The sequence below is a fragment of the Taudactylus pleione genome, unplaced genomic scaffold (assembly GCF_031769625.1).
Source record: "Taudactylus pleione unplaced genomic scaffold, aTauple2 ptg000019l, whole genome shotgun sequence".
Classification (NCBI taxonomy): Eukaryota; Metazoa; Chordata; class Amphibia; order Anura; family Myobatrachidae; genus Taudactylus; species Taudactylus pleione.
Genome location: NW_028284421.1, coordinates 22796559 through 22820325, shown reverse-complemented (window position 1 = coordinate 22820325; position 23767 = coordinate 22796559). Strand labels below are relative to the sequence as shown.

Genomic DNA, 23767 nt, shown 5'->3' with positions numbered 1-23767 from the left:
ACCAGGCTTTACTGTGCTATCACACTCTGGACTGGCAGTCCCACAGGGGGAGGAGTTTCCTCCCCTGAGACTGCCAGCCCTGTGTGAGATTAGCAGGTAGGGCTTCCAATAGGAAGCCACTACACTGCCAACACATGCAGACTGTCTCCTGCTCCCTGCTGTGCTAAGGATGATTGCGCTAATGCCGATGCATGAGGGGGGTTCCGGAGCAGTGTAGTCCCCAGGACCGGAGCTCACTAAGGACTCACAGTGGCAAATTTTTGCTGGGGGGGCTGCAGTTCCACAGCCCCTAGGTAGAATCCACCACTGCATATAACATTAGCCTATTTAATTAACCAGCTTAGGAAATGTTAGAATGTTACTTATGTCCATGGAATAATACTTATGCTAGGCATACACGGCCAGATAAAATGTCTGTCAGACCGACAGACATTTTATCTGGCAGCCTGCCAGCCGCAGATGTCGCCGGTATACACTGTGAGATTTCTCTCACAGTGTATTAGCCAGACATCCGCGCTCCGCTCCCGGGGGAGGAGACATTTCCCTGTTCCTTCCATAGGAAGGAACACAGGAAACACAGGGCATACACTGCCCGATGCGGCCGACAGTTTACCGGTAAATATCGCATCGGACGGGCATGCTGGATAATCCGGCACGCCCGACCGAGCAATATTTAACCCTTGGTCGCCCCCCCCACACTCTACAATTATCGGGGCAATCCGCCGATATCAAGCGGATCACCCCGATAATTGTAGCGTGTATGGCCAGCTTTAGGAAGATCGTAGATAATTATCTGCGCAGCTTCCAATAACACATGGTTATATATATTTTTCAGTTATCAATAGTAGATGGAAGGAGCATAGGAGTTCATCCAGGGGAGTTGACCACGGGTCTAACCATCAGTTGTTTTAAGGTTTATATTTTTTTCCCCATAACTTTTTATGTGATTGAAATATTTATATATTTGATAAATATGTACACACCATTTGTCCTACAAGCTTTACTCTGATTTATCGTGTAGGACTGACCATAAAGGGGGGTGACATGAGTTTCTCAGCTTAATAATGTGGAAGCAACCATTCCTTTTGTTAATATAGAGCCGGAATGTCAATGGTATATTTGGTGACTTCTGGCTCTGTGTGTTGTGCAGGGGTGATTAGATGGCTATATATAAATAATATATACAGTGTGTCCACATACACCTTTCCTAAAATCTAGCCATATGGGCAAATGTGCCACGCCTTGTGATTTTTCTTAACGTTTGCTACTTTAATCTGATACTTAATATAAATACTTTGCTACTCGTCGTGGTGCATCTTAGCCGTGCTGGCATGTCGTGCAAAGTGAAGCAAAAGAGGAAAGGGGTATTAGGACACATCTGTATGCAGTACGCAGTGTCAGCGACAGCCGTTTCAACACCACACTAGTGGTTTTCCACTAAATAAAACTATATTCTGCCTTATCATCCTGATCCCGATTTTTTTGGGCTTCAAGAGATGCGTGTGGACTATTACTTTGTATGGATGTACCGCAAGTATCAATGTCATAAGAGTGTGATAGATAGATATCTATGTATAAAAAAAAGTGAATTGACCGGCACTCCACCTGCTGAAATAAATAATGCTTGCCTAGGTGCCCTCCCCAGGTAGAAAAAAAATCTCACTGCACAATATACCCAGATTCGAGCGGCACTCACAGGACTTTCAATGTAGAAATAATCACCAACTGGTCGGGTTTATTCCTTCCGACGTTTCAACCTCCTAAATTGGAGATATTTCTCAGGGACCATAACAAAAGGGGTGTGGGGGTGTGGGTGTGTGTGTGATATATTTTTTAAAATTAGAAATTAGCCACTTTAATTTATTTTTTTTCTTTACCCTTACACTCTTTTATTTGAAAAAACAGCCATTAGTAAAATCAAATCACTATGTAGAGAGAGAAAAAACAAAACAAAACACATTTTACATTCACCACCATTAGTGCACTCTAGTGATAGCAAATGTAAATGGGTTACTGCCACCAGCCGGGATTAGTCCTGGTAATGGGTGCACTACAGACCTGTCTCAGTCATTACTACACTTTATTACAGTCAATCCACACAGCAGGTCTCTAAGGGAGACAAACATTAATACATTGTAAGCGAGGTTATATATATTTTTTATTCCTCATGAATCTGTGGTGGTGGTAACATGTGCATGTCTGGATATGTCTGGAAAAGGAAAGGGTGTATGTTCACACTGAAACATCGACAGAGATTTTTAGATGTTTCTTCAATAAATGTAAATCCACATGAAGACTGGCAAGTGCCTTCTAACACAAAGATAGATAGAATATGAAGACATATCCTACCATGTGCGGCAAACTAACACTAATGGCTATGTACTCTGGTGTGGTAATGGCATCCGCACTGGTAGAGTGTACACCCCCACCAATTTGTCTACTGACAATTTGGTCATGCTGTCCAAATGAGAACACTTTCAGGTTTATTTCCAGGAACAATTTAAATCTTCAGTCCATGACTTTACCTGTGGTGTAGGGCAGTTGATATTGGCCTGGTAGCAGAGAGTAGCCAAGATGGTGGTGGTGGTGATGTGTGGACATTAAGCGCTGGGAAGGAGAAGTACGGGGCCTTTCAGAGCTCCTGTCACCAACTCCTCGATCTGGTGCACCCATGCTGCTACAGCCACCTCCTGATGAACCTCCAGGTACATTGCAGCCACCACGATCTCGTTCCTGCGGTGATTTGTCTGTGATCTGTATATAAACGGAAAATACAGATGTCACAGAGCACTAGTCCTTTGTATGGTTGCTAGTTTGAATTGATCTATTTTTAACCTGACACAAACTTTATTAATCATAAAAATAAAACAGACTGAGAAGTAAAAATGATGAAACCTTACACAAGCAGTAGCAAAAAGGCACAATCTAATAGAGAACATCTACTTATTAAATACAGTAGTATAGCGAATATTTGAGTGGGGTTTGACTCTTACACTTTCTTATATTTACCAATAGGATTATGTGTCATGTTGTCAGGATTTTATGTTACAGCACATATTTACCTAACAGTCATGCAAATACTTATTTATTAAAGACTCTTGATGATTATTATAATAGTTTACTATAATGTTGGCTGTAGAAGAAGAGGTTTAGGTAAAAATTGTTTACTAATGGAATCACTTTCAAGATGACTTGCCTAAAGAAGCAGACCTGAGCTGTGAAAAGAGGGCTTGGTACATTTTTTACTACGTTACCATTTGCCATTTATTCATGTTACATTATTTTTTTCATGAATGATTTTATTTCACTATTTTTATTCACGGAGCAAAAACTGAATTGCTCCTGGCTGAACAATTGAATCGCCTCATGAGAAGCTACCATCTTTGAACAGCAGTCTGTCAGAAATAAATTATCCACATACAACATTTAACAATTACAGACGGACCCCATTATAACTGTCCAAAGTGTGATAGCCTCCTATATTTAGTGAAAGCACTGGCACAATTACATTTTTTTTCTGTTATTTATGTCAGTTATACAGTGTATACTATTGCTGTTCACTATTTGCTTTTTGGAACACACATTGAGGTGGAAACAAAACTACTTGAAGACATTTTCTGCCTACCCACCAGGTTAACTAATACTGTGACTTAATACCTCACCTGCGAAAGACTCTTCCAGTATCAAGTGTAATGAGTGGTTTGACCTGAGCGACCTTTCCCTTTAACTCAACACCCTTCCACTAAGACAGTGTTTCCCAAACTCATTCCTCAGGGAGCGTAACAGTACATGGTTTCTTTCCTAGTTGGTGCACAGGTATAATCATTACTAGCTGACACATCCACAGGTGGAGCTAATTATTTCACTTGTAGTTCTCTGAGGAGACCTGGAAAACATGCACTGTTCGTGCTCCATGAAGAATGAGTTTGGGAAACACTGCACTGAGATTAACATTGTAATAACTGTAATCATGGGAGCATCATTTACAATGATCTGTGAAATCATGTCTTAACTGTATCAACATTTAGAAATGATCCAGTATCTTGTACAAAAATTAGCGTTTCAAACCATGAGCTAATAATTACTACATTTCCTTTAGACGTTTTCGCTGATCTTTTACGGATTATTGCAACTGTTCATTAAGAACATCTAGACAACCTGTTGTGTTCTTTAATGAATGGACCCTGCTGAAAGACACAAGGTGTACTCACTGTGGGAGACTTGCTCTTATAATGGCTTGCATGTTGTTGTAGTAAATCGAGGGCTTTAGAGTCGGAGGGGGGTTTGCAGCTGACATTCGGACTGGCTCGTGACTTCTCAGGCTCCTCACTGCCAGCAACCTTGTTACCATATGGAGAGAAAGAATAACTGGAGGGAAGATAAGAACCTGAAGTGGGGAATAAGAGAAAATACATCAGTATTATCTACATGTGGAATGATAATGTTTTTAAAAATAATTTGCTAATATAGTTTAGGTTTCAAATATTGTTGTTAATGCATAACTAGGACCCAAACCCTGTATTGCTGTGCTATTTGTGTGTCATTGGCTGGAACCACCTTCCCACATGACCCTCACCCGCCACATCCCCCATACGATGAATGTCAGCTCTCAAAAGGTCACCCTTGTGGTCTAGTGGTGGTAGTTAGCTGGATTACACTTCCAGGCAACTTGTGTGTAAAATCTGCATATGAGAAAGGCAGTAAAATACCATGTAAAGCATGTGCGTATGGCTACAAAGATCATGCACTATTCCAGCAATATAACTATATGTGTTGAAATTCTGTGATCAACAATTAGGAGCTAACATATATTGCAACCCTCCCTCTGGCTGTCCTTTGTTAAAGCCAGGGTCAACACTTTGCCTTCTACTCTGCAGTGCCGCAGCAAGGTGTTGCAGCAACTGCACACACCACCAAGTAGTAATCAACTCCAAGTACCAGAGGAGCCTGGAGATGGCAACAACTACTCTCTCTGACAAATGAGGATACTACAGTGGAGCTCAGTTGCCACTCACAGTTGGTGAAGTGTCTGGTGGCCAAGCAGCACCAAAAAGGGCTGTTTCTAGCAGAAAAGAAATTGTGGAATGGTTGTGTTATACACATCTTCTGGTTATTTTTTATATAATTGCGATAACCCCTGATGAAGTCTCGTAAGAAGATAAAACGTGTAGAGTAAAGAACCTGTAGAATCCACGTTAAACATGCACTTAAAATCTGTACCCCTAAAATAAGGATGGAATTTTTTCTACCTTGAGAGTGGAAAATCTTACAGCAAATTGTGTAAACAGTATTCTGAGAGACTGTATTTGAATCAAATATATGCATGTAAATTCAATTGTTTTGATTTGATATTAATATGGTGGCCTAAGGCCTTCTTTTTGGGTGTTGGCATTGAACAGTGGCTGGGGCGGGAGTTAGGCTGGCATCAAGTTGCTACGGAGTGTCTGTCTGCAAATAATACAGTAGGGGGAGAGCTGCTTAAAAAAAAAATGGTGGCCAATCCATGGGCATCTGAGTTGGCTGAGATGCTGTGTACTACGGCCAATAGAAACTTGTCCTGTCTATTTCTTTAAAAGCTGGAGAAAATGTAATTCGCTGCCGCCCCTCCTGCTGTTTGGAAGTGGAGACCCGGCTCACAAGGAGTAGCAGAAGTCAGCGGCGGGCTGGACAGTGGGGGTAGGGGGTGGTAGTGACAGATGCAGCGCTGGCTGGTCCCATTTTCAGCAGAGGTAATGTCCGGCCAGAAGTAAAGTGTTATACCCTGCCTGCTTTCTGTGGACAGCGCGGCCATGGCCATTAAGTGTCAGCCTCCATTGGGAATTGCTAAGCAGCAGCCACAACAGTCTCATATGCCTGTGGGGGGGAGCGATCACACTGATCGCGCCCCCCCATGGCTTGAGGGTCTCACAGCGCCCGCTTCCCCAGCTCGCAGCCACGCCCCCTTCCCTGGGCCCTGCACGGCTCTCGACAGCCCTGAGTCTGAGTGGGGGCTGTGATGGAGGGGAGGGAGAGGGGCTGTGATTGAGGGAACTGTTATGGGGGGAGGGAGAGGGGCTGTGATGGAGGGGACTGTGAATGAGGGGGAATGAGAGGGGCTGTGAAGAGGGTATATGAGGGGCTGTGATGGAGGTGACCGTTGGAGGAGCCGTGATGAGGGGGATATGAGGGGCTGTGATGGAGGGGACTGTGATGAGGGGGAGTGAGAGGAGCTGTGATGGAGGGGACTGTGATGGAGGGGACTGTGATGAGGGGGAGTGAGAGGGGCTACGTTGAGGGGACTGTGATGAAATGTGGAGTGAGAGGGGCGCCAAAATGTATACCCACTTACCAAAAAAAGGGCCAGCATTAGTGGTGTGGCCGTGAGGGTTGGTTGCGGGTGGGGGGGGGGGGGGGGGAGAAGGTGCTCAGTAATACTGTCCTGAGGGAAGGGGGGGTTTGGCTCCTACATTTTTGTCCTGGCTCCTAGAATTTGCAAAATTTGTCGAGCCCTGGCTTAACATACACATTACCTCAATAAAAGCAGTGTAACATAATATACATTTATGCAAAACATTATGGCATTGGCTTTACAAGCATGCATATGAACTTGTGTATTATAGTGAATGGTCTCTTCAGTATGTGTAGTTTCACCAGCACATATTATAATGCTATCGAATACCTGGGTAGTTTTGCATCATGACTGCTGGCATTCCACGGTAACTTGGATGGCTGGGGTCATATGCTTGACTATAGGTATATCCATGCATATATGGGATATATGACTGATGCTGTGTAAGCGGTGAGGAAACGGGCACATGAGTACTAGTACGGGGGTCCTTGGGCATCACACGAGGATCGTCATTTAGTTGTGGTCCCTTTACATCTAGACTAATTGCCTCTTTGCCATCTTCCTTGGAAGAGACTTCCTTGCTCCGGCTTCGCTCCTCCTTGACTTTCCGCTCCCGCTCTTCTTTCCACCTTTCATCATCAGCTTTAAGGGCATCTGTGTACTTGGGATAAACGTAGGACCACATCCGTGACTCTGCTTCCTGATGCTGGAGATGGTGTAAAACAGATTAATTGCGTTACCAAGCAAATGAACAATGACACGCGGTAGAAAAACATTTTAGAAATGGATATAGAAAGCGCATTATAGTAATGGGATCTCCAGTTTACTTTTAGTCTCCCAAATAATTATATACATACTTCAATAAGCAGACTGTAAATTCTCAATCAAAACTACACTTTCTGTGATAATAAAACATCTTCCTTTTGTTGCTCTAACAGAAGAGACAAGAAACTTGAAAACTGAATACATGGTAAAGCTACAAGATATACAATGTGATGTACATCACACTAAAGCTGGGTACACAGATGATTATTTAAACAATTTGTCGTTTTCCAGCGGATCAGAGCGTCAAATCGTTCTAATTGTCCAGTGTGTAAGCACTATGCGAGCTCCAGCGGCGTCGTCAGTCGCATCTTCAGATCTGCCGTACATGCTGCTCAATCTGAAGATGTGACTGACGATGCCATGCATTTGATGCAGCGGGGGAACGACATATAGTGTCTGTGAACGACATCGGTCACAGACATATTGGATGTACCCAAAACGGTGCAGAACATACCAAACAGGAACAAAAACACAACACAAACCCATTCAGGGCAATCTTCAAACAATTTTAAAACCACTGAAGATATTGAGACATGTGAAAAACAGTAAACAATGGAGACCAAAATATGCTGCACAACTATAAACGAGCAACAGATGTCCTTAACATACTTCAGAGACCAAAAACAGATCATAATGCACACAGGTACAAATAACCTCCGTAACAGTAAGAGGCTATAACAGACAGTGAGAGCTATAGTTATCCCCAGACATATCCTCTTGGCTTCCAACGGAGGAACCACATACGGCAAGAGAGCTGGCAACCAACCCTTCTCAAAATTCAATACACAATTAAAACAACATGATTCCATACACATGTACAACCACATAAAAAATGAGTTGACCACTTCCCAAAGCAGCTAATAGATATCTCCAAACAGATAAATACTTTAACTAAACTTGCAGACACTGCAAAGACTAAAAACCTAATTAAAGCTAAATCCAAAAATAATTTTCACCTATAATGTGAATCAGAGTGAAGGCTGCACCAAAGGAGACAACTAGTCCAACAGCAGTCTAGAACAGTGTTTCCCAAACTCATTTCTCAGCACTAAGAGCCGGTACACACTAGACTACGCCTAGTGTGTACTTACCTCGTAAGCAACTGCACCCGGGCGGGGTGCCAGCATCTACATCGGCAAGCGTACACACTTGCCGATGCCGGCAGCGACAAAGCAACGGGCCATTCTGCATTCGAGAGCGCGCATCGTCAACAACATAGCGGGTACACACTACACAATGAGCCCGATATGTCGTCTGATCCACCTGGATCGGACAACATATTGTCTAGTGTGTACCCAGCAAAACAGTGCATGGTTTCCATTATTCCTAGTTGATGCACAGGTGTAGTCATTAATGGCTGACACACTTTAAAAGATCTCTAGGCGTAGTTAATTACTTCCCTTGTGATTCTGTGAGGAGACCTGACGAATGAGTTTGGGAAACACTGGACTAGAAGTCCAAGTTACACATTACAACCCAGAATGTCAATATGGAGGTTATGTTAACATGTGACGGGTCAGCATACTTAATGTCGACATGGTCACAATGTCAACAGTACATTTTTGCGATAGATATACAGGGGTATTCAATATGGGAGAGAAAACTCAGTTTTTGCGTTAATATCGCACCTATGACGTCATTATCGCAGGTTTTAGTTTTACACCGTATTCAATTTCAAAGACTTCGCAGGTTCGAAAAGTCTTTGATAAAAAACGGGGATAACTTTTCACCATTGAATAGGTGTCGAAAAAAAGTGCAGAATTGGGGTATTTAAAAAAAATAGCCTGCACCCCCTTGGAATGACATTTAAAAAAGAACTGTGTCAAAAAAAGTTTAAACAATAGGGACACCCCAAAAAATTTATTTAAAAATTGGGGTGAAAAAAAAAAAAATGGGAAAAAATTGTTTAACAACAGGGAAATAGGTTCAGGGCTATTCTGCAAGTATGCAGCAGGTGTTTTCTAGAATAAATTTATAGCGGCAGGTGCACAATTGCAGAATTTTTAAAAACTTACTTTAGGGACATCAAAATATGCTAGTACCCATTTTCATGCACCCCAAATTTTATGGGACCACTTAAAAAAACAAAAAAATTAACCTAAGTGCTCTTCTACAACACTTCTTCAATGTCGGGAAAAAACACCTGCTGCGGCTACTTAAATCCCCGACTTTCATTTAAAGGCTAAAACTGGGGTACCCATAGTGATCCCCCATGTTTTTACAACTTTAGGGGGGTCCTACAATTTTTTTAAGGAAAATTTCGTAACTATGCAAATCCCACTTCGCAGGCTCCAGTTTTCGTTAGTTTCATATTGAATACGGGATAAGCGGGCACGCGCCCGATACTTTATCCCAGGTAAAAGCTCCGATATGAAACGTAAACTTCGACAGCGAAGTTTACATTTCATATTGAATTCCCCTCTAAGAGTTTAAATAATAAAAAAATTAAGAGTTATGGTAGACTTACCATTACCATTGATAACTCTTTCTTCGAGGTCCATAGGGTCCTCAGGGATACCATGGGGATAATGTTGTTGGAGTGACCCAGGCACCAAACAGTTGAAGCTTTCAGCTCGTAGGATGCCTTTGGTCCTCCTCCACATATACCCCAACCCTGGCCACAGGCATTCAGTTTTGTAAACAAGCCCAAGGCAGGAGAAGGAAAGAGGAGAAGGAAGAACTATCATACACCAGAAACACTCTCATTCAAGATGAGGGAATCCGGGACCAAAATAAAATGTACCCAATGCAGCCAGGTGCGTCAGAGTGGGTGCCCTGTGGACCCTATGGACCTCGAAGAAAGTTATCAATGGCAAGTCTACCATAAGTCTTATTTTCTTCTTCAGGTTCCATAGGGATCCACAGGGATACCATGGGGATGTCCTACAGCAGTTCCCATAAGGGTGGGGTTGCTCCTGAGCAGAAAGGAGAACTCGTCACCCAAAAGAAGCATCCTGAGAGGCAAAAGTATCATAGGCGTAGAACCTGAGAAAAAGCGTGAACAGAAGACCACATGGCTGCCTTGCACAATTGCTCAACAGAGACACCAGGACTGAACGCCCATGATGGCCCTACAGAGAGAGTAGAATGTGCTGTCACCATGAACTACATCAAGGGAGGCTTCACCTACAAAAAAGTCTGAAGACTGAAAAGCTGGAACCACAATCTCTCATTCACATGAAAATGGGACACTACCTTAGGAAGGTAACCCTCCTTTGTGCGGAGAACAGCTCTAAACTGGTGAAAAATCAAAATGGGGAGCGACAAGAGAGCACTGCCAAATCAGAGACTCTGCATGCAGAATTGATAGCGAGGAGAAAGGCGGATACCAAGGTCCAATCCAGCCTGGATAAAAGCCAGTACCTGGGAAACCCTAAACACATTATCATATCTGTGGGAACACCATTGTCCAAAAGAATGCCATACTCTGTAATAGATGCGAGCAGAGGAAGGCTTTCGTGCCCTAAGTATCGTTTGAATCACAGAGCTGGAGAAACCCTTGGCTCTTAAGATGGAAGACTCAAGAGCCACACCGTCAAAGACAAGCGAGGTAAGTCCAGAGGCAGGCAGGGACCCTGCGTTAACAGATCCAGCCATAAGGGAAGAGGATACGGACTGCCTATGAATAGATTCCGTATGTCGGTGGGCGAATGACGTCTGGGCCAAGCAGGAGCCACTAGTATTACTGTTCCACCTTCCTGCTTAAATTTTCCATGAGGTCTATTTCTGGTAGGCCCTATTTGTTCACCAAAAGTTGAAAAAACTCCGGGCAGAGACCACTCTCCGGCGTGTATGTTCTGACGACTTAGGAAGTTTAAGGTGTGATTACCTGTCACTGCCCCTCATCCACGAAGACTGGCGTCCGTGGTGAGAAGCACCCAATTTGGAATCCAGAATGGGCGACCTTTGTCCAGGTGATCCTTTTGTAGCCACCATGAGAAAGCGAGAGACGAACCTCTGGAGTGAGAAGAATCCTCTGGGACTTTATTAGATGATACTGTCCCCGTTCCGCCTACAGAATCAATTTTTGCAGAGGCCTGGAATGGAACTGAGCATATCCCACTATGTCGAAGGTGGATACCATTGACCCCAGGACCTGCATCGTTAATAGATTGGATACCCTTCGCTTGCATAGCAACTTGCGTATATGCAAAGGTAGGGCCACAATTTTGTCCTCTGCAGAAATACACTTTGTGCCTGAGAATCCAGAAGTGCCCCAAGATGTACCACCTGCTGTGTTGGAGAAAACAGAATTTTGGTACTCACCGTTAAATCTGTTTCTCTGATTCCACAGGGGATACTGGAGTCAAGACCTTGGGGTATAGATGGGTGCAGAGTGTAGAAATGTGACTGGATCCTCCCCCTCTATCTCCCCTCACCTCTTCAGTTATAGAAAAGAGCTGAGAGGAGATGGAGAAGAAGAACCGCTAGAGAAGGAGGAAAAATGTGAACATGCAGAATAAAAAGTAATAACAGCAACAAACTACAAGAACACAGCAGTCACACCACAACCAAAACATAGCAGCACAGGGAGGGGGTCCAGCGTCCCCTGTGGAATCTGACAAACAGATTTGACGGTGAGTACCAAAATCCTGTTTTTTCCTTCATCAACAGGGGACACTGGAGTCAATACTGTTGGGACGTCCCAAAGCCACCCAGATGGGAGGGAGAGCGCTATGACACCTGCAAAACTGAACGGCCAAACTGAGCATCAGAAGCCACAAAAGTGTCAAACCGGTAGAAACAAACGTATGAGTCCCCGGCCAATTGGCCGCTCGGCAGAGCTGAGACACAAACTCCTCGGGCAGCCGTCCAAGATGACCCAACAGAGAGCTTAGAATGCGCTGAAATGGAAGCAGGAGGGGACAGAGATAATTGCTAAATAAGCCTGATGAATAGCCAGACGTATCCAACGTGCCAGAACTTGTTTAGAAGCAGGCCATACTCTTTTAGCGGCTTCATACGGAACATACAAGAAAATCAGACTTGCGCAATGAAGCAGTCCGGTCGCCATAAATACGCAAGGCACGCACCACATCCAAACAACTAGAGGACGGAAGGTCCTCCTGCAACATCGGGACCACAATAGGCTGGTCCAGATGAAAAGAAGAAAAAACCTTAGGTAAGAAGGCAGGGCAAGTACAGAGGACTGCCCGATCCGCATGAAAAATTAGATAAGGAAAGCGACATGACAGCGCTCCAAGCTCTGAGACTCTCCTGGCTGATGCCAAGGCCAGCAATAGAACCATCTTCCAAGAAAGATATTTTAAATCAATAGTCTCCAAAGGTTCGAATACGGAAGACTGAAGAAAGAAAGAAAAGGAAGGAAGGAAGGAAGGAAGGAAGGAAGGAAGGAAGGAAGGAAGGAAGGAAGGAAGGAAGGAAGGAAGGAAGGAAGGAAGGAAGGAAGGAAGAAAGAAAGAAAGAAAGAAAGAAAGAAAGAAAGAAAGAAAGAAAGAAAAGAAAGAGAAAGAAAGGAGAAAGAAAGGAGAAAGAAAGAAAGAACTAAGTTAAGATCCCAAGGTGCTGTCGGAAGAACAAAGGGTGGTTGAATACAAAGGACTCACTGCAAAAGTCTGAACCTCGGGAAACAATGCCAATTTGCGTTGGAAGAAAACAGAGACGAAACTTGAACCTTCAATGATCCCAAGTGAAGGCCCGCATCCAGGCCCGACTGAAGGAAACCCAAAAGATGACCCAAACGAAAGGTATGAAACACCAGATTTCCCATCATGCCACATAGGCCTTCCAAATTCTGTAATAGTGGGCTGAGGTCACAGGTTTCCAAGTCTGGATCATAGTAGGGCTAACCGCTCGTGCAAGACCCATCCGTTTCAAGATCACGGTTTTAACAACCATGTGTCAATGCAGTCTGTGTAAGGCGGGGTAAAATAAAAGGACCCTTATGAAGGAGGTCTGGACGAAGAGGCATTTTTAGGTCTGAGAACCAGGCCCTGCGAGGCAAGTTCGGAGCCACAAGAATGACCCTGACCTTCCCCCGCTTGATGCGTTTGAGCACTTGAGGTAGAAGGGGAAAAGATGGAAACAGATCAACTGGAACGGCCACAGAGCTATCAACGAGTCCACCGCCAATGCCTCCGCATCCCGGATGTGGGAGCAATAAAGAGGGAGCAGATGGTTTTGTCTGGACGCCATAAGATTGATCTGGAGCTTGCCCAGCGCTGAAGTAGGTCCTGGAAAACATGAGGATGAAGAGCCCATTCGCCTGGATGAAGATCCTAGCGACTTAGATAGTCCGCTTCCCAGTTGTCGACACCTGGAATGAAGACCACTGACAGCGCAGCGGTGTGATTTTCTCCTGTGAGCTGTCGGAGTACGAAACCAGCTCCTATCATCCGCGTATTGGGGAAACCCAGTCCTTTCCCTGCTATCTGGGAAGGCTGGGACTACTTACCCGCCATGCAGCTGGGGGGGGGGGGGGGGCGGTGGACCCGGACCCAGCCGCACGCAGCTGCGGCGGGTCCCCTGTCTAATATAACAGCAGCCTGTATGGCTGAGTAATGAAAGGTCAGGGACCCGAGTGCGAGCTTCAAGTAGTGGTGGTGGGTCCCTCCGGCGGCTCCCCCGTTGCAGGCAGACAGGGGCGAACTGTCTGCCTGTTGTAATAATGTAAAATAAATTAAAAAAAATTCTAAGGAGTGCGCCCAGGGACCGGCTCCCTTCAAGGCACTTTTCTAAAAACTGAAGAGGTGAGGGGCATAGAGGGGGGCCAGTCACACGTCTAAATTTCTTAAAGTACCGACTCCACTCGTCTATACCCTTTTCAACCGCGGCACATTGAACAAGATTTTAAAATTGCTGGGGCACACCATCAGTCCTCCCCAGGGAAAAAAGACACACATTGTCCCCATGGGGAAAAAAAAACACACACATTGGCCCCGACGGGAAAAAAAATACCCACATATTGGCCCTCAGAAAAAAAGCACAGACATTGGACCCCACAGAAAAACAAACACACATTGCTGCCCCTACAGCAAAAAATGGCCCCTGCAGTAATAAAGAATTGTCCCCCATAGTAATTACACTCACGTTGGCCCCCACAGTACAGACATTACACACGTTGGCACCCATAGTACAGTAATAACACACATTGGCCCCCACAGTACAGTAATCACACACATTGGCCTCCACAGTAATAAAATAAACACTTTGGCCCCCATAGCAATTACACCCACATTGTCCCCCACAGTAATAAAATAAATAAAAATTCACTGGCCCCTACTTTGAAAGAGCTTTGTTCTCCTCTCCCTCCTTCAGCAGCAGAAGTTTATGCAGAGGGAGTGTCAGAGTGCCAGTCTTTCTATGTTACGGAGCATTGGAGCTGGAGCAGGAGCAGCGCTGGCCTGGGTGGGTGGGTAGGCAGGCGAGGAGCAGCACTGGGCGGGTGGTAAGGCGACGTGACATGCGTGACCTATGAGTCATAGGTTGTGGGCCGCGTCGCGTCTGGGCGCCTGGTAAATCCCAGTGCTGTTCAAGTCCGATATCGCAGTAATAATGATTGCAGCAGCACAATTGGGAACTTGGGATCGGATCATCGCAGCACACTTGGGAACCGCCGCGGTACAGCAGTTGAAAAATGCTGCCCTACAGTCTTAACTCCAGTGTCCCCTGTAGATGAAAGAGAAGGAGAGTATTTCTTTCAATTGATGATCCAGCCGTGCTTCTGTAGGCAGGCAATGGTTGGTTGGAGGTGGTGTTGTAAAACAGCTGGAGACTGTGCCAATGTCAGAAGATAGTCTAGATATGGTAGTATTCTGAGTCCCTGACGCCTGGGGAAGGCAGTCATAACGCCATTATTTTGGTAAAGACCCGAGGGGCCAATGACAGACCAAAAGGTAGTGCCCTAATTTGGTAATGTTGTTGCAGGGCAGCAAACCATAGAAATTGTTGGTGGGATGGCGTAATAAAGCACATATGCAGATACACATCCTGAATGTCCAGGGAAACCATAAAATCCCCAGGCTCCATTGCCAAAAAAATTGACCAAAGAGTTTCCATACGGAACTTGGGAACAAGATAACTTGTTGAGTGGAATAATAACTCCCTTCCTTGCTGAGACCCAGGAACCGGGATTATCAACCCTGCCTGCAGCAAGGAGTAAATGGCCTCCTGAAGAGCCAAGGCCTTGATCGCATCTGGGGATTTGTATACAAAAACTTCTGAGGAGGATGCCTTCGGAAAGTAAGAGTATACCCCTGAGAGACCACTTCTCGGACCCAGGTGTCTGTTGTTTGATGCCAGTAATCCGCAAATTGAAGAAGTCGGCCTCCACCCTGGGATCCCCCAGGAGGAGGACCACCCCATAAGGCAGAAGGTTTGTCTTCTGGCTTAGAAGCTGGATGTCTGGCTGGCACAGAGCTCTTAGTCAGCCTGCGATTGGCCTGTGAAAAGACTGCCTGGAAGAAGACTGTTCCTTTGCTTGTCTCTGGGGACGAAAGGACCGAAAAGAAAACTGCCTAGACTTTAATGTAGCCGTAGATGGCAGACCTGCAGATTTTGAAGCTGCCAGAGTAGCCATCTTATCTAACGCTGCCCCAAAAAGTATACCCATAGAAAGGTAAGGTTTCCAGAGCCTTCTTTGACCCTGAATAGTTTTCCAGGACCTTAACCAAAGGACCCTACGAGCCACCACTGAGGCTGCTGATGCTTTAGAAGCTAAGAGTTCTGCATCTATTGCAGCTCCTCCCAAGTAGGAGGCTGCTTCCCGTATGTGGGAGATATACGCGAGCTGTTTTCTGGTAGCATCTGGTAGAGAATCCTCCAATACCCCCATCCATTCTTCAACCGCTTTGGCTACCCCAGCCATAGCTGGATGAGTATCTGCTCCAGGTGATGAAAATATTACCTTATGACATGTTTAAATTTTCCTATCTGTAGGATCCTTAATAGAAGATGCTGACGGAATAGGCAACGTAGCATTCCTGACTAAGTGTGTCACATGGGCATCCTTAGTAGGAGGGATTTCCCACTTAGTAAAATTAGGAAGCTGGGAAAACGGTTTATCTGGGTTACCCCATGTGTCTTCCATAAGTTCAGTGAGCTGCTCAGATTTAGGAAACTCAGCTTTTACCACCTTCTGGTGTTTAAACACTGGAGCCTTCTTACTAGGAGCTATTTCATCATCCTGTATATCTAGGATTGATTTGACCGCCCCCACCTAAGAAGGAACATCTCCCGAGCTAGACCATGGAGAAGAACCCTGCGCATCATCTGATCCCTCCGATAATACGTCTGAATCCATATGCTGAACAGACAGATAAAAAGATAACTTCTGTTTAGGCGATTTAGTGATTACCGGTCTGCTCGCAACAGCTGACTGACTTGAGTGGGCATAAGCATCCATCCAGGAAGGATGTATAGGAGGTGCAAACATAGCATGCTGTGGGTACCTCATAAAAGGAGGCAACATGGGAGTAGCCATACGATCCACAAACTGCTTCATTACCCGAGACAAGGACGACACCCAAGATGGCTCCTGTACAGGGACTGGTATACTGGACTGGTGGGGTGGCTCTTTATAACAGACAAGCCCACCAAACAGGATTTACATGAAACCAGCACAGGGGCCTCCCCCTCCTGAATCCCTATACTTTTTGACATATCAATTATAAAGGTAACAATGCAAACTAATGTAATGTGATCGCCTTCTCAAATAACAAGTAAATGTGAAGTATAAAGAAAACAATCCCCATGCACCTGCAATACAGGGATGAGGAGAAACACAGTGATAGTTATAAGTTACTGACAGTCAGAAATAAAAGGTAGTATCAACACAGCAGCTAGCAAACAGTCACATACAATGCATATGTAATTTAGTTGCAATGGGCTCTGAATCAACTACTCAAAACACGATGCTTGGTAGGATATAGAGCACTATATACCTGGCCCATGGGAGAGGTATACAGGGAGACTGACCCCAAAACCTCCTGAGACCAACAGCTACAGCAGCGCACCGATAGTGGACTGTGAGCATCTCGTATACACAAAACGGGTAGGAGGAGCCACCCAGACATGCAAAAACCTTTGAAGGAACTGCGTCTGGGTCGGAGCTGCCGGGGGGAGAGCCTACCTCCCCTAAGCTGCATTAACCAGCCGGGTACGCTGGCCGCGTGGCAGCAGAAGCGTCTGCTGCCGATCCCCGGTGTCAGACGATAATGCCCTGGTGGTCTCGTGAGGACGCGGATGCTCCGGAACCTCACTGCAGCGGCTTCAAAAACATAGAAAATAATATAAAATATAAATAAAAGCTTAGGACTGCCTGAGCAGTCCCCTGTTACAAAAAAGTGTGTCTGAATCCTGCCACACCAAACGAAAAACTGAATGCCTGTGGCCAGGGGTGGGGTATATGTGGAGAAGGACCAGAGGCATCCTGAGAGCTGAAAGCTTTAATTGCTTTGTGCCTGGATTACTCCAACCACATTATCCCTGTGGATCCCTATGAACCCTGAAGAAGAAATAATGAACTCCCATACACCTCTAAATACATCATAATCCTTTTGTGTTGTGCAGTTTAGCTAATTACAAGGTGTATTATTACCTCATTACAATGAGATTTGAAATAAGCAGCAGGAACAGGCAGGATTTGAATGTTTTTTTAGAATTGATGTCAAAGACTCTTTAAATGTGGACCCATGCAAAGTCTGTCACTCAGGGCCGGACTGGCCATCTGGCAGTTTCGGCAAACGCCAGATGGGCCGGTCCGGCCGCTGAGAGGCCCATCCGAGCAGATACAGTAGTTGCATCTCCCACCACGGAAATAGGGGGGCTTGAGTGGCAGCGGTGCAGACCGGCAGGCAGACATGAAGAAACAGCACTGGCCGCAAGCCACAAGGAGCTTGCGGACTTGCAGCCAATCAGGTGCGGACGAAGCAACGACTCCTGATTGGATGCGGGTCTGTGTGCTCAGACAGGTTTTGCGACCGGTGCCAAATTTAAAATGCCACCGCTGCTGTCTCGCAATGACTGCTTGCTTTTCCTCACCACTGCCCCCTATCTGTCCGTGGCTGCAGTGTGTTTTATCATCTCAGCAGCAGCTTCCCTGCACTCTGTCACTCCCCTTCCTCTCTCCGGCATCACTCACTTCCTGCTCCCATCCCCTAGTAGTGGTTGTGTCTAGATCCGTTTCAGTTTATGTACCTGAACGTGATGGTTCCAAGCCTTTAAAGCGCTGTTATTTGATCCCAAATGTAGTATCTAGTTACCAACATAAAGATGGCAGGCAAGTTCAATTTCCTTCCTTCTAAAAGCATTATTTTATGTGGATCACTCGTTTGCAATGTATTTTATGTGGAGTAAGTGTTTTATATTCTCCAGTTGGGGCCCAATGTGTGTGCTTTTTTGTTGCAGGGGCTAAATTTGTTTACTTACAGACCAACATGTAAATAGCTGCTCAGTGATGTGGCCGCGGGGGGTGGGGGGGAGGCGGTTCTGGGGATTGGTTGCCCAGGGTGTGGTAGGTACTCAGGAATGTGGCCCCGGGGAGAGGGGGGGGTAACACTTTCTGGCACCATTGTTTTATGTGCAAATGTGGTCTGTTATTACTGGAGGGGAGTGGAGCAGGGGAGCTTTGCAGATCAGTGAGGGGCCCTCCATTTTGCTATATCCATTAAACTGCGACCATTTTGTGTGTATAACAGTTGCATAACACACACAGCTGTGCTCCTCACTCCTGTCATTTTTTTTTGGGGGGGGGACGGTGGTCTGGCTCCTACACTTTAATCCTGGCCCATAGATTTTAGAAAAATTTGTCAAGCCCTGCTATACAGTATACTAGGGACAGCCACCGACCATCGGTCTATGTGCCTGATTCAGAGATGGACGGATTTGCAGAGCCGCACACAAGCAGCTGTACAAATCAGTCCATCTCAGATGCAAATGCAGAAGGAGGTGTCAGCCACATCGCAGGACACATTCTGCACATGCCCAGAACAGTTCCTGTGCAGGTGCAGACCCTTATACATCGGGGATGTGCGTTCATCTCTGAATCAGGCCCTATGACCGATAACTAGTCGTTTTTCCATCGCTGACTGGCACCGAAGCTGCATCATCACTGGCAGCCCCAACCGATGTTATGGAAACTTCGGTAGCTGCGATTTCAAACAATCAATGATGTTTATTGATGGTTGTTCCATCGATGGTACAGCTGTCAATAGCCATCTCCACAGTATATCATAAATATTGCTATTTTTATGCTATACTGTGTTTAAAAATAAACTCCTCCTACGCAGTCAGAGAGTTTGGAAAATCCCTTGGGAGTACTGCAGATTATTCCAGATATACAGTGCATCCGGAAAGTATTCACAGAGCTTCACTTTTTCCACATTTTGTTATGTTATAGCCTTATTCCATAATGGAATAAATTATTTTATTTATTTCCTCAAAATTATACACACAATACCCCATAATGACAACGTGTAAAAAAGTTTGAGATGTTTGCATATTTAATTAAAAAAAAAAAACTCAAATCACATGTACATAAGTATTAACAGCCTTTGCTCAATACTTTGTTGATGCACCTTTGGCAGCAATTACAGCCTCAAGTCTTTTTGAATATGATGCCACAAGCTTGGCACACCTATCTTTGGGCAGTTTTGCCCATTCCTCTTTGCAGCAACTCTCAGGCTGCGGGTTGGATGGGAAGTGTTGGTGCACAGCCATTTTCAGATCTCTCCAGAGATGTTCAATCGGATTCAAGTCTGAGCTCTGGCTTGGCCACTCAAGGACATTCACAGAGTTGTCCTGAAGCCACTCCTTTGATATCTTGGCTGTGTGCTTAGGGTCGTTGTCCTGCTGAAAGATGAACCGTCGCCCCAGTCTGAGGTCAAGAGCGCTCTGGAGCAGGTTTTCATCCAGGATGTCTCTGTACATTGCTGCATTCATCTTTCCCTCTATCCTGACTAGTCTCCCAGTTCCTGCCACTGAAAAACATCCCCACAACATGATGCTGCCACCACCATGCTTCACTGTAGGGATGGTATTGGCCTGGGGATGAGCGGTGCCTAGTTTCCTCCAAACATAACTCTTGGCATTCATGCCAAAGAGTTCAATCTTTGTCTCATCAGACCAGGTGCATTTTGGCAAACTCCAGGTGGGCTGCCATATGCTTTTTTACTAAGGAGTAGCTTCCGTTTGGCCACTCTACCATACAGGCCTGATTGGTGGATTGCTGCAGAGATGGTTGTCCTTCTGGAAGGGTCTCCTCTCTCCAAAGAGGAATGCTATAGCCCTGACAGAGTGACCATCGGGCTCTTGGTCACCTCCCTGACTAGGGCCCATTTCCCCCGATAGCTCAGTTAAGACGGCCGGCCAACTCTAGGAAGAGTCCTGGTGGTTCCGAACTTCTTCCGTTTACGGATGATGGAGGCCACTGTGCTCATTGGGACCTTAAAAGCAGCAGATATTTTTCTGTACCCTTCCCCAGATTTGTGCCTCGAGACAATCCTGTCTCGGAGGTCCACAGACAATTCCTTGGACTTCAAGCTTGGTTTGTGCTCTGACATGCACAGTCAAGTGTGGGACCTTATATAGACAGGTGTATGCCTTTCAAAATCATGTCCAATCAACTGAATTTACCACAGGTGGACTCCAATTAAGCTGTAGGAACATCTCAAGGATGATCAGTGGAAACAAGATGCACCTGAGCTCAATTTTGAGCTTCATGGCAAAGGCTGTGAATACTTACGTACATGTGATTTCGTAGTTTGTTTTTTTTTATTAAATTTGCAAAAACTCAAAAAAACTTTTTACACGTTTTCATTATGGGGTATTGTGTGTAGAATTTTGAGGGCAAAAATGAATTTATTCCATTTTGGAATAAGGTTGTAGCATAACAAAATGTGGAAAAAGTGAAGCACTGTGAATACTTAAGGGATTTGCACCAACCCCCGTGTTTTGGTTGTGGATCTGTATCCCCCTTGTTTTGGATCTGTATTTCCTCTTGTTTTGGATATGGATTTTTCAAAACCACCCCTTTGTGTGTTTTGGTTCTGTATTTTTTTTTTTTTAAATCATAAAAAAAAAACAGAAAAAATCACATAATTTGGACCTTTTTTTGTTCCGACAGTATTAACCTCATTAACATTTATTTCCAGTCATTTACAGTAAATTTTTACCACCTCACAGCTCACAACATTGATTTCATCTGGTTTAGGGCCAAAAGGTTGCATCCAGCTAGCTGGCTGACTAAGCTAAGCGACAGCAGTGGGTGGCACTAACATGTGGCAGTTCAGCTTTCAACATGGCACAGAGTGGCATTGCAGTGGAAGACAGGATGGCGGTTTAATAAACTATACAACCCCTAGGAAGTTTAAAAGCCAAAAATGTTTTCCTTAACTCGGTCAGAGGCCCAACGGAGTTGGAATATATTTATGGACTGAAGACAGGGAAAGGACGGGAAGGATTGATTAGATTTTAATTTATTTATTTTAATGTTTTGATTCTTAAAAACATTTATGAGGGAAGATCAATCCAGGATCAAGTTCTTCAGTTCGTAAAATACATCTTTGATCTGGAGAAGGGTTTTTAATACAAATTAGGTGGCCTTGCTGGTAGAGGTGCTGCTAGAACACCTGCAGGGTTACAAATACGAGGACAATAAACTTCAGTCTGGCCAGCAGTGTCACCAAACAATAATAGCGCTGCTAAGTCGCAAACGCATAATATATATATCTTTTTTTTTTGTGGATGGATAATTTTATTTCACCCATTTATGCTTTTTGACACTGGGAAGAGCACCCCTGAACTAGGGAGCAGACCATTGATGAACAACACAGACAGCACCCCTTTATGGAGAAATAAGCACCCGTCAAGTGCGGACAGACCACCCTCAGAGTCACAAATACGTGGACGATAAACCACGGCAGTGTCACCGAACAATAATAGCGCAGCTATGTTGCTAACACACAAAAAAAGAAAAAAAAGCACTTTTACACTGGGGAAGAGCACCCCTAATTGACAGAGCACCCACCCCTGGACAACACAGCACCCCTTTATGGACTGCAGCCCTAGCCTGATGGACAGGACAATACCACAACAGCAGCCACAGTTAATTGACTGGACAAGTGACACAGCAGCTGCAGCACCCACTGAAGGAAGCCCTCCTTTATATACTGGCAGCCTAAGCCCCTTTATGGACAACACAGCAGCAGCCTTCAGCCCAAGACCCTGACTGGACACACACACTGAATGACTGACAGTGACTACACGTCTGCTAGCGTCTCTCCACAGCCAGAGTGAAATTGGTGCAGATCGCAGGGACCTTTATATAATCCAAAACCCGCGAGAATCCGACAGCGGGAGGATGACGTTTTGCCTTGATTTGAGATACGAGTCAGGCGGGAAAACCCGAGCCGGTCTTGGATCAGACTCGGAACTGCACTGTTTGGGTGGGCCCAGTTCTCAGAGAACCAGGCCCACTCATCTCTAAAAAAAAATATAATATAATATAATATATATATATATATATATATATATATAGTACAGTGACTTGCAAAAGTATACACCCCCCTTGGCTTTTGTACCTTTTGTTACATTACAACCTGTAAATTTTTATTTTAATCTGAATTTTATGTGATGGATCTGCACAAAATAGTCTAATTTGGTGAAGTGAAATGAGAAAAGTATATATAAAAAAGAATCTTTATAAATAAAATTCTGAAAATTGGCATGTGCATATGTAATCACCCCCTTTGCTGTAAAGCCCCTCAAAAGTTCTGGTGCAACCAATTACCTTCAGAAGTCACATAATTCGTGAAATTAAGTCCACCTGTGTGGAATCTAAGGCTGGGTACAAACCTAAAGATTTTCTGTCCAACCATCCAACTAGTTGATTGGTTGGAATGAAAATCTGGTAAGGTATGAAAGCAAATGACAATCGGCAATTTGCTCCCAAATGCCGAAAAATGGACAAAACCTGTTGTTTGAACAAATTTTTTAGAACATTTAACAAACTTGTCCGACGACCATTTTCATCTGTTTTCTGGCATTTAGGAGCAAATTGCTGATCACCAGTTACTCCCATACGTTACCAGATTTTCATTCCAACCAATCAACTAGTTGGATGGTTGGACAGAAAATCTTTACGTGTGTACCCTGCTTTTGTGCCACATGATCTTTCAGTATAAACACACCTTTTCTGAAAGGCCCCAGAGGCTGCAACACCACTAAGCAAGAGGCATCACACCATGAAGACCAAGGGAGCTCTTCAAACAAGTCAGGGACAAAGTTGTTGAGAAGTACAATTCTGGACTGGGTTATAAAAAATAATATCCAAATCTTTGATGATCCCCCGTAGCACCATCAAATCCATCATCATCAAATGGAAAGAACATGGTACCACAACAAACCTGCCAAGAGAGGGCCGTCCACCAAAACTCACAGACCGGGCAAGGAGGGCATTAATCAGAGAGGCAGCACAGAGACCAAAGGTAACCCTGAAGGAGCTGCAGAGTTCCACAGCAGAGACTGGTGTATCTGTGCATGTGACCACAATAAGCCATACACTCCATAGAGCTGGGCTTTATGGAAGAGTGGCCAGAAAAAAAGTAATTGCTTAGTGATAAAAATAAGAAGACACGATTTGAGTTTGCCAAAAGG

General features: G+C 44.8%; 1 protein-coding gene across 4 annotated transcripts in view; it reads right to left on the bottom strand.

Moving 5' to 3' along the window:
• ZNF609 (zinc finger protein 609) overlaps positions 1–23767 on the bottom strand; it is a 153797-nt gene that overhangs the window by 3343 nt on the left and 126687 nt on the right. For all 4 annotated transcript variants that reach the window (XM_088446092.1, XM_088446080.1, XM_088446073.1 and 1 more), the window contains 3 exons: positions 6659–7034; positions 4212–4387; positions 2526–2754 (listed from right to left, as the gene is read on the bottom strand). In XM_088446092.1, coding sequence (XP_088302218.1) covers positions 2526–2754; positions 4212–4387; positions 6659–7034 — 781 coding nt within the window. The remainder of the gene's footprint in view (positions 1–2525; positions 2755–4211; positions 4388–6658; positions 7035–23767) is intronic.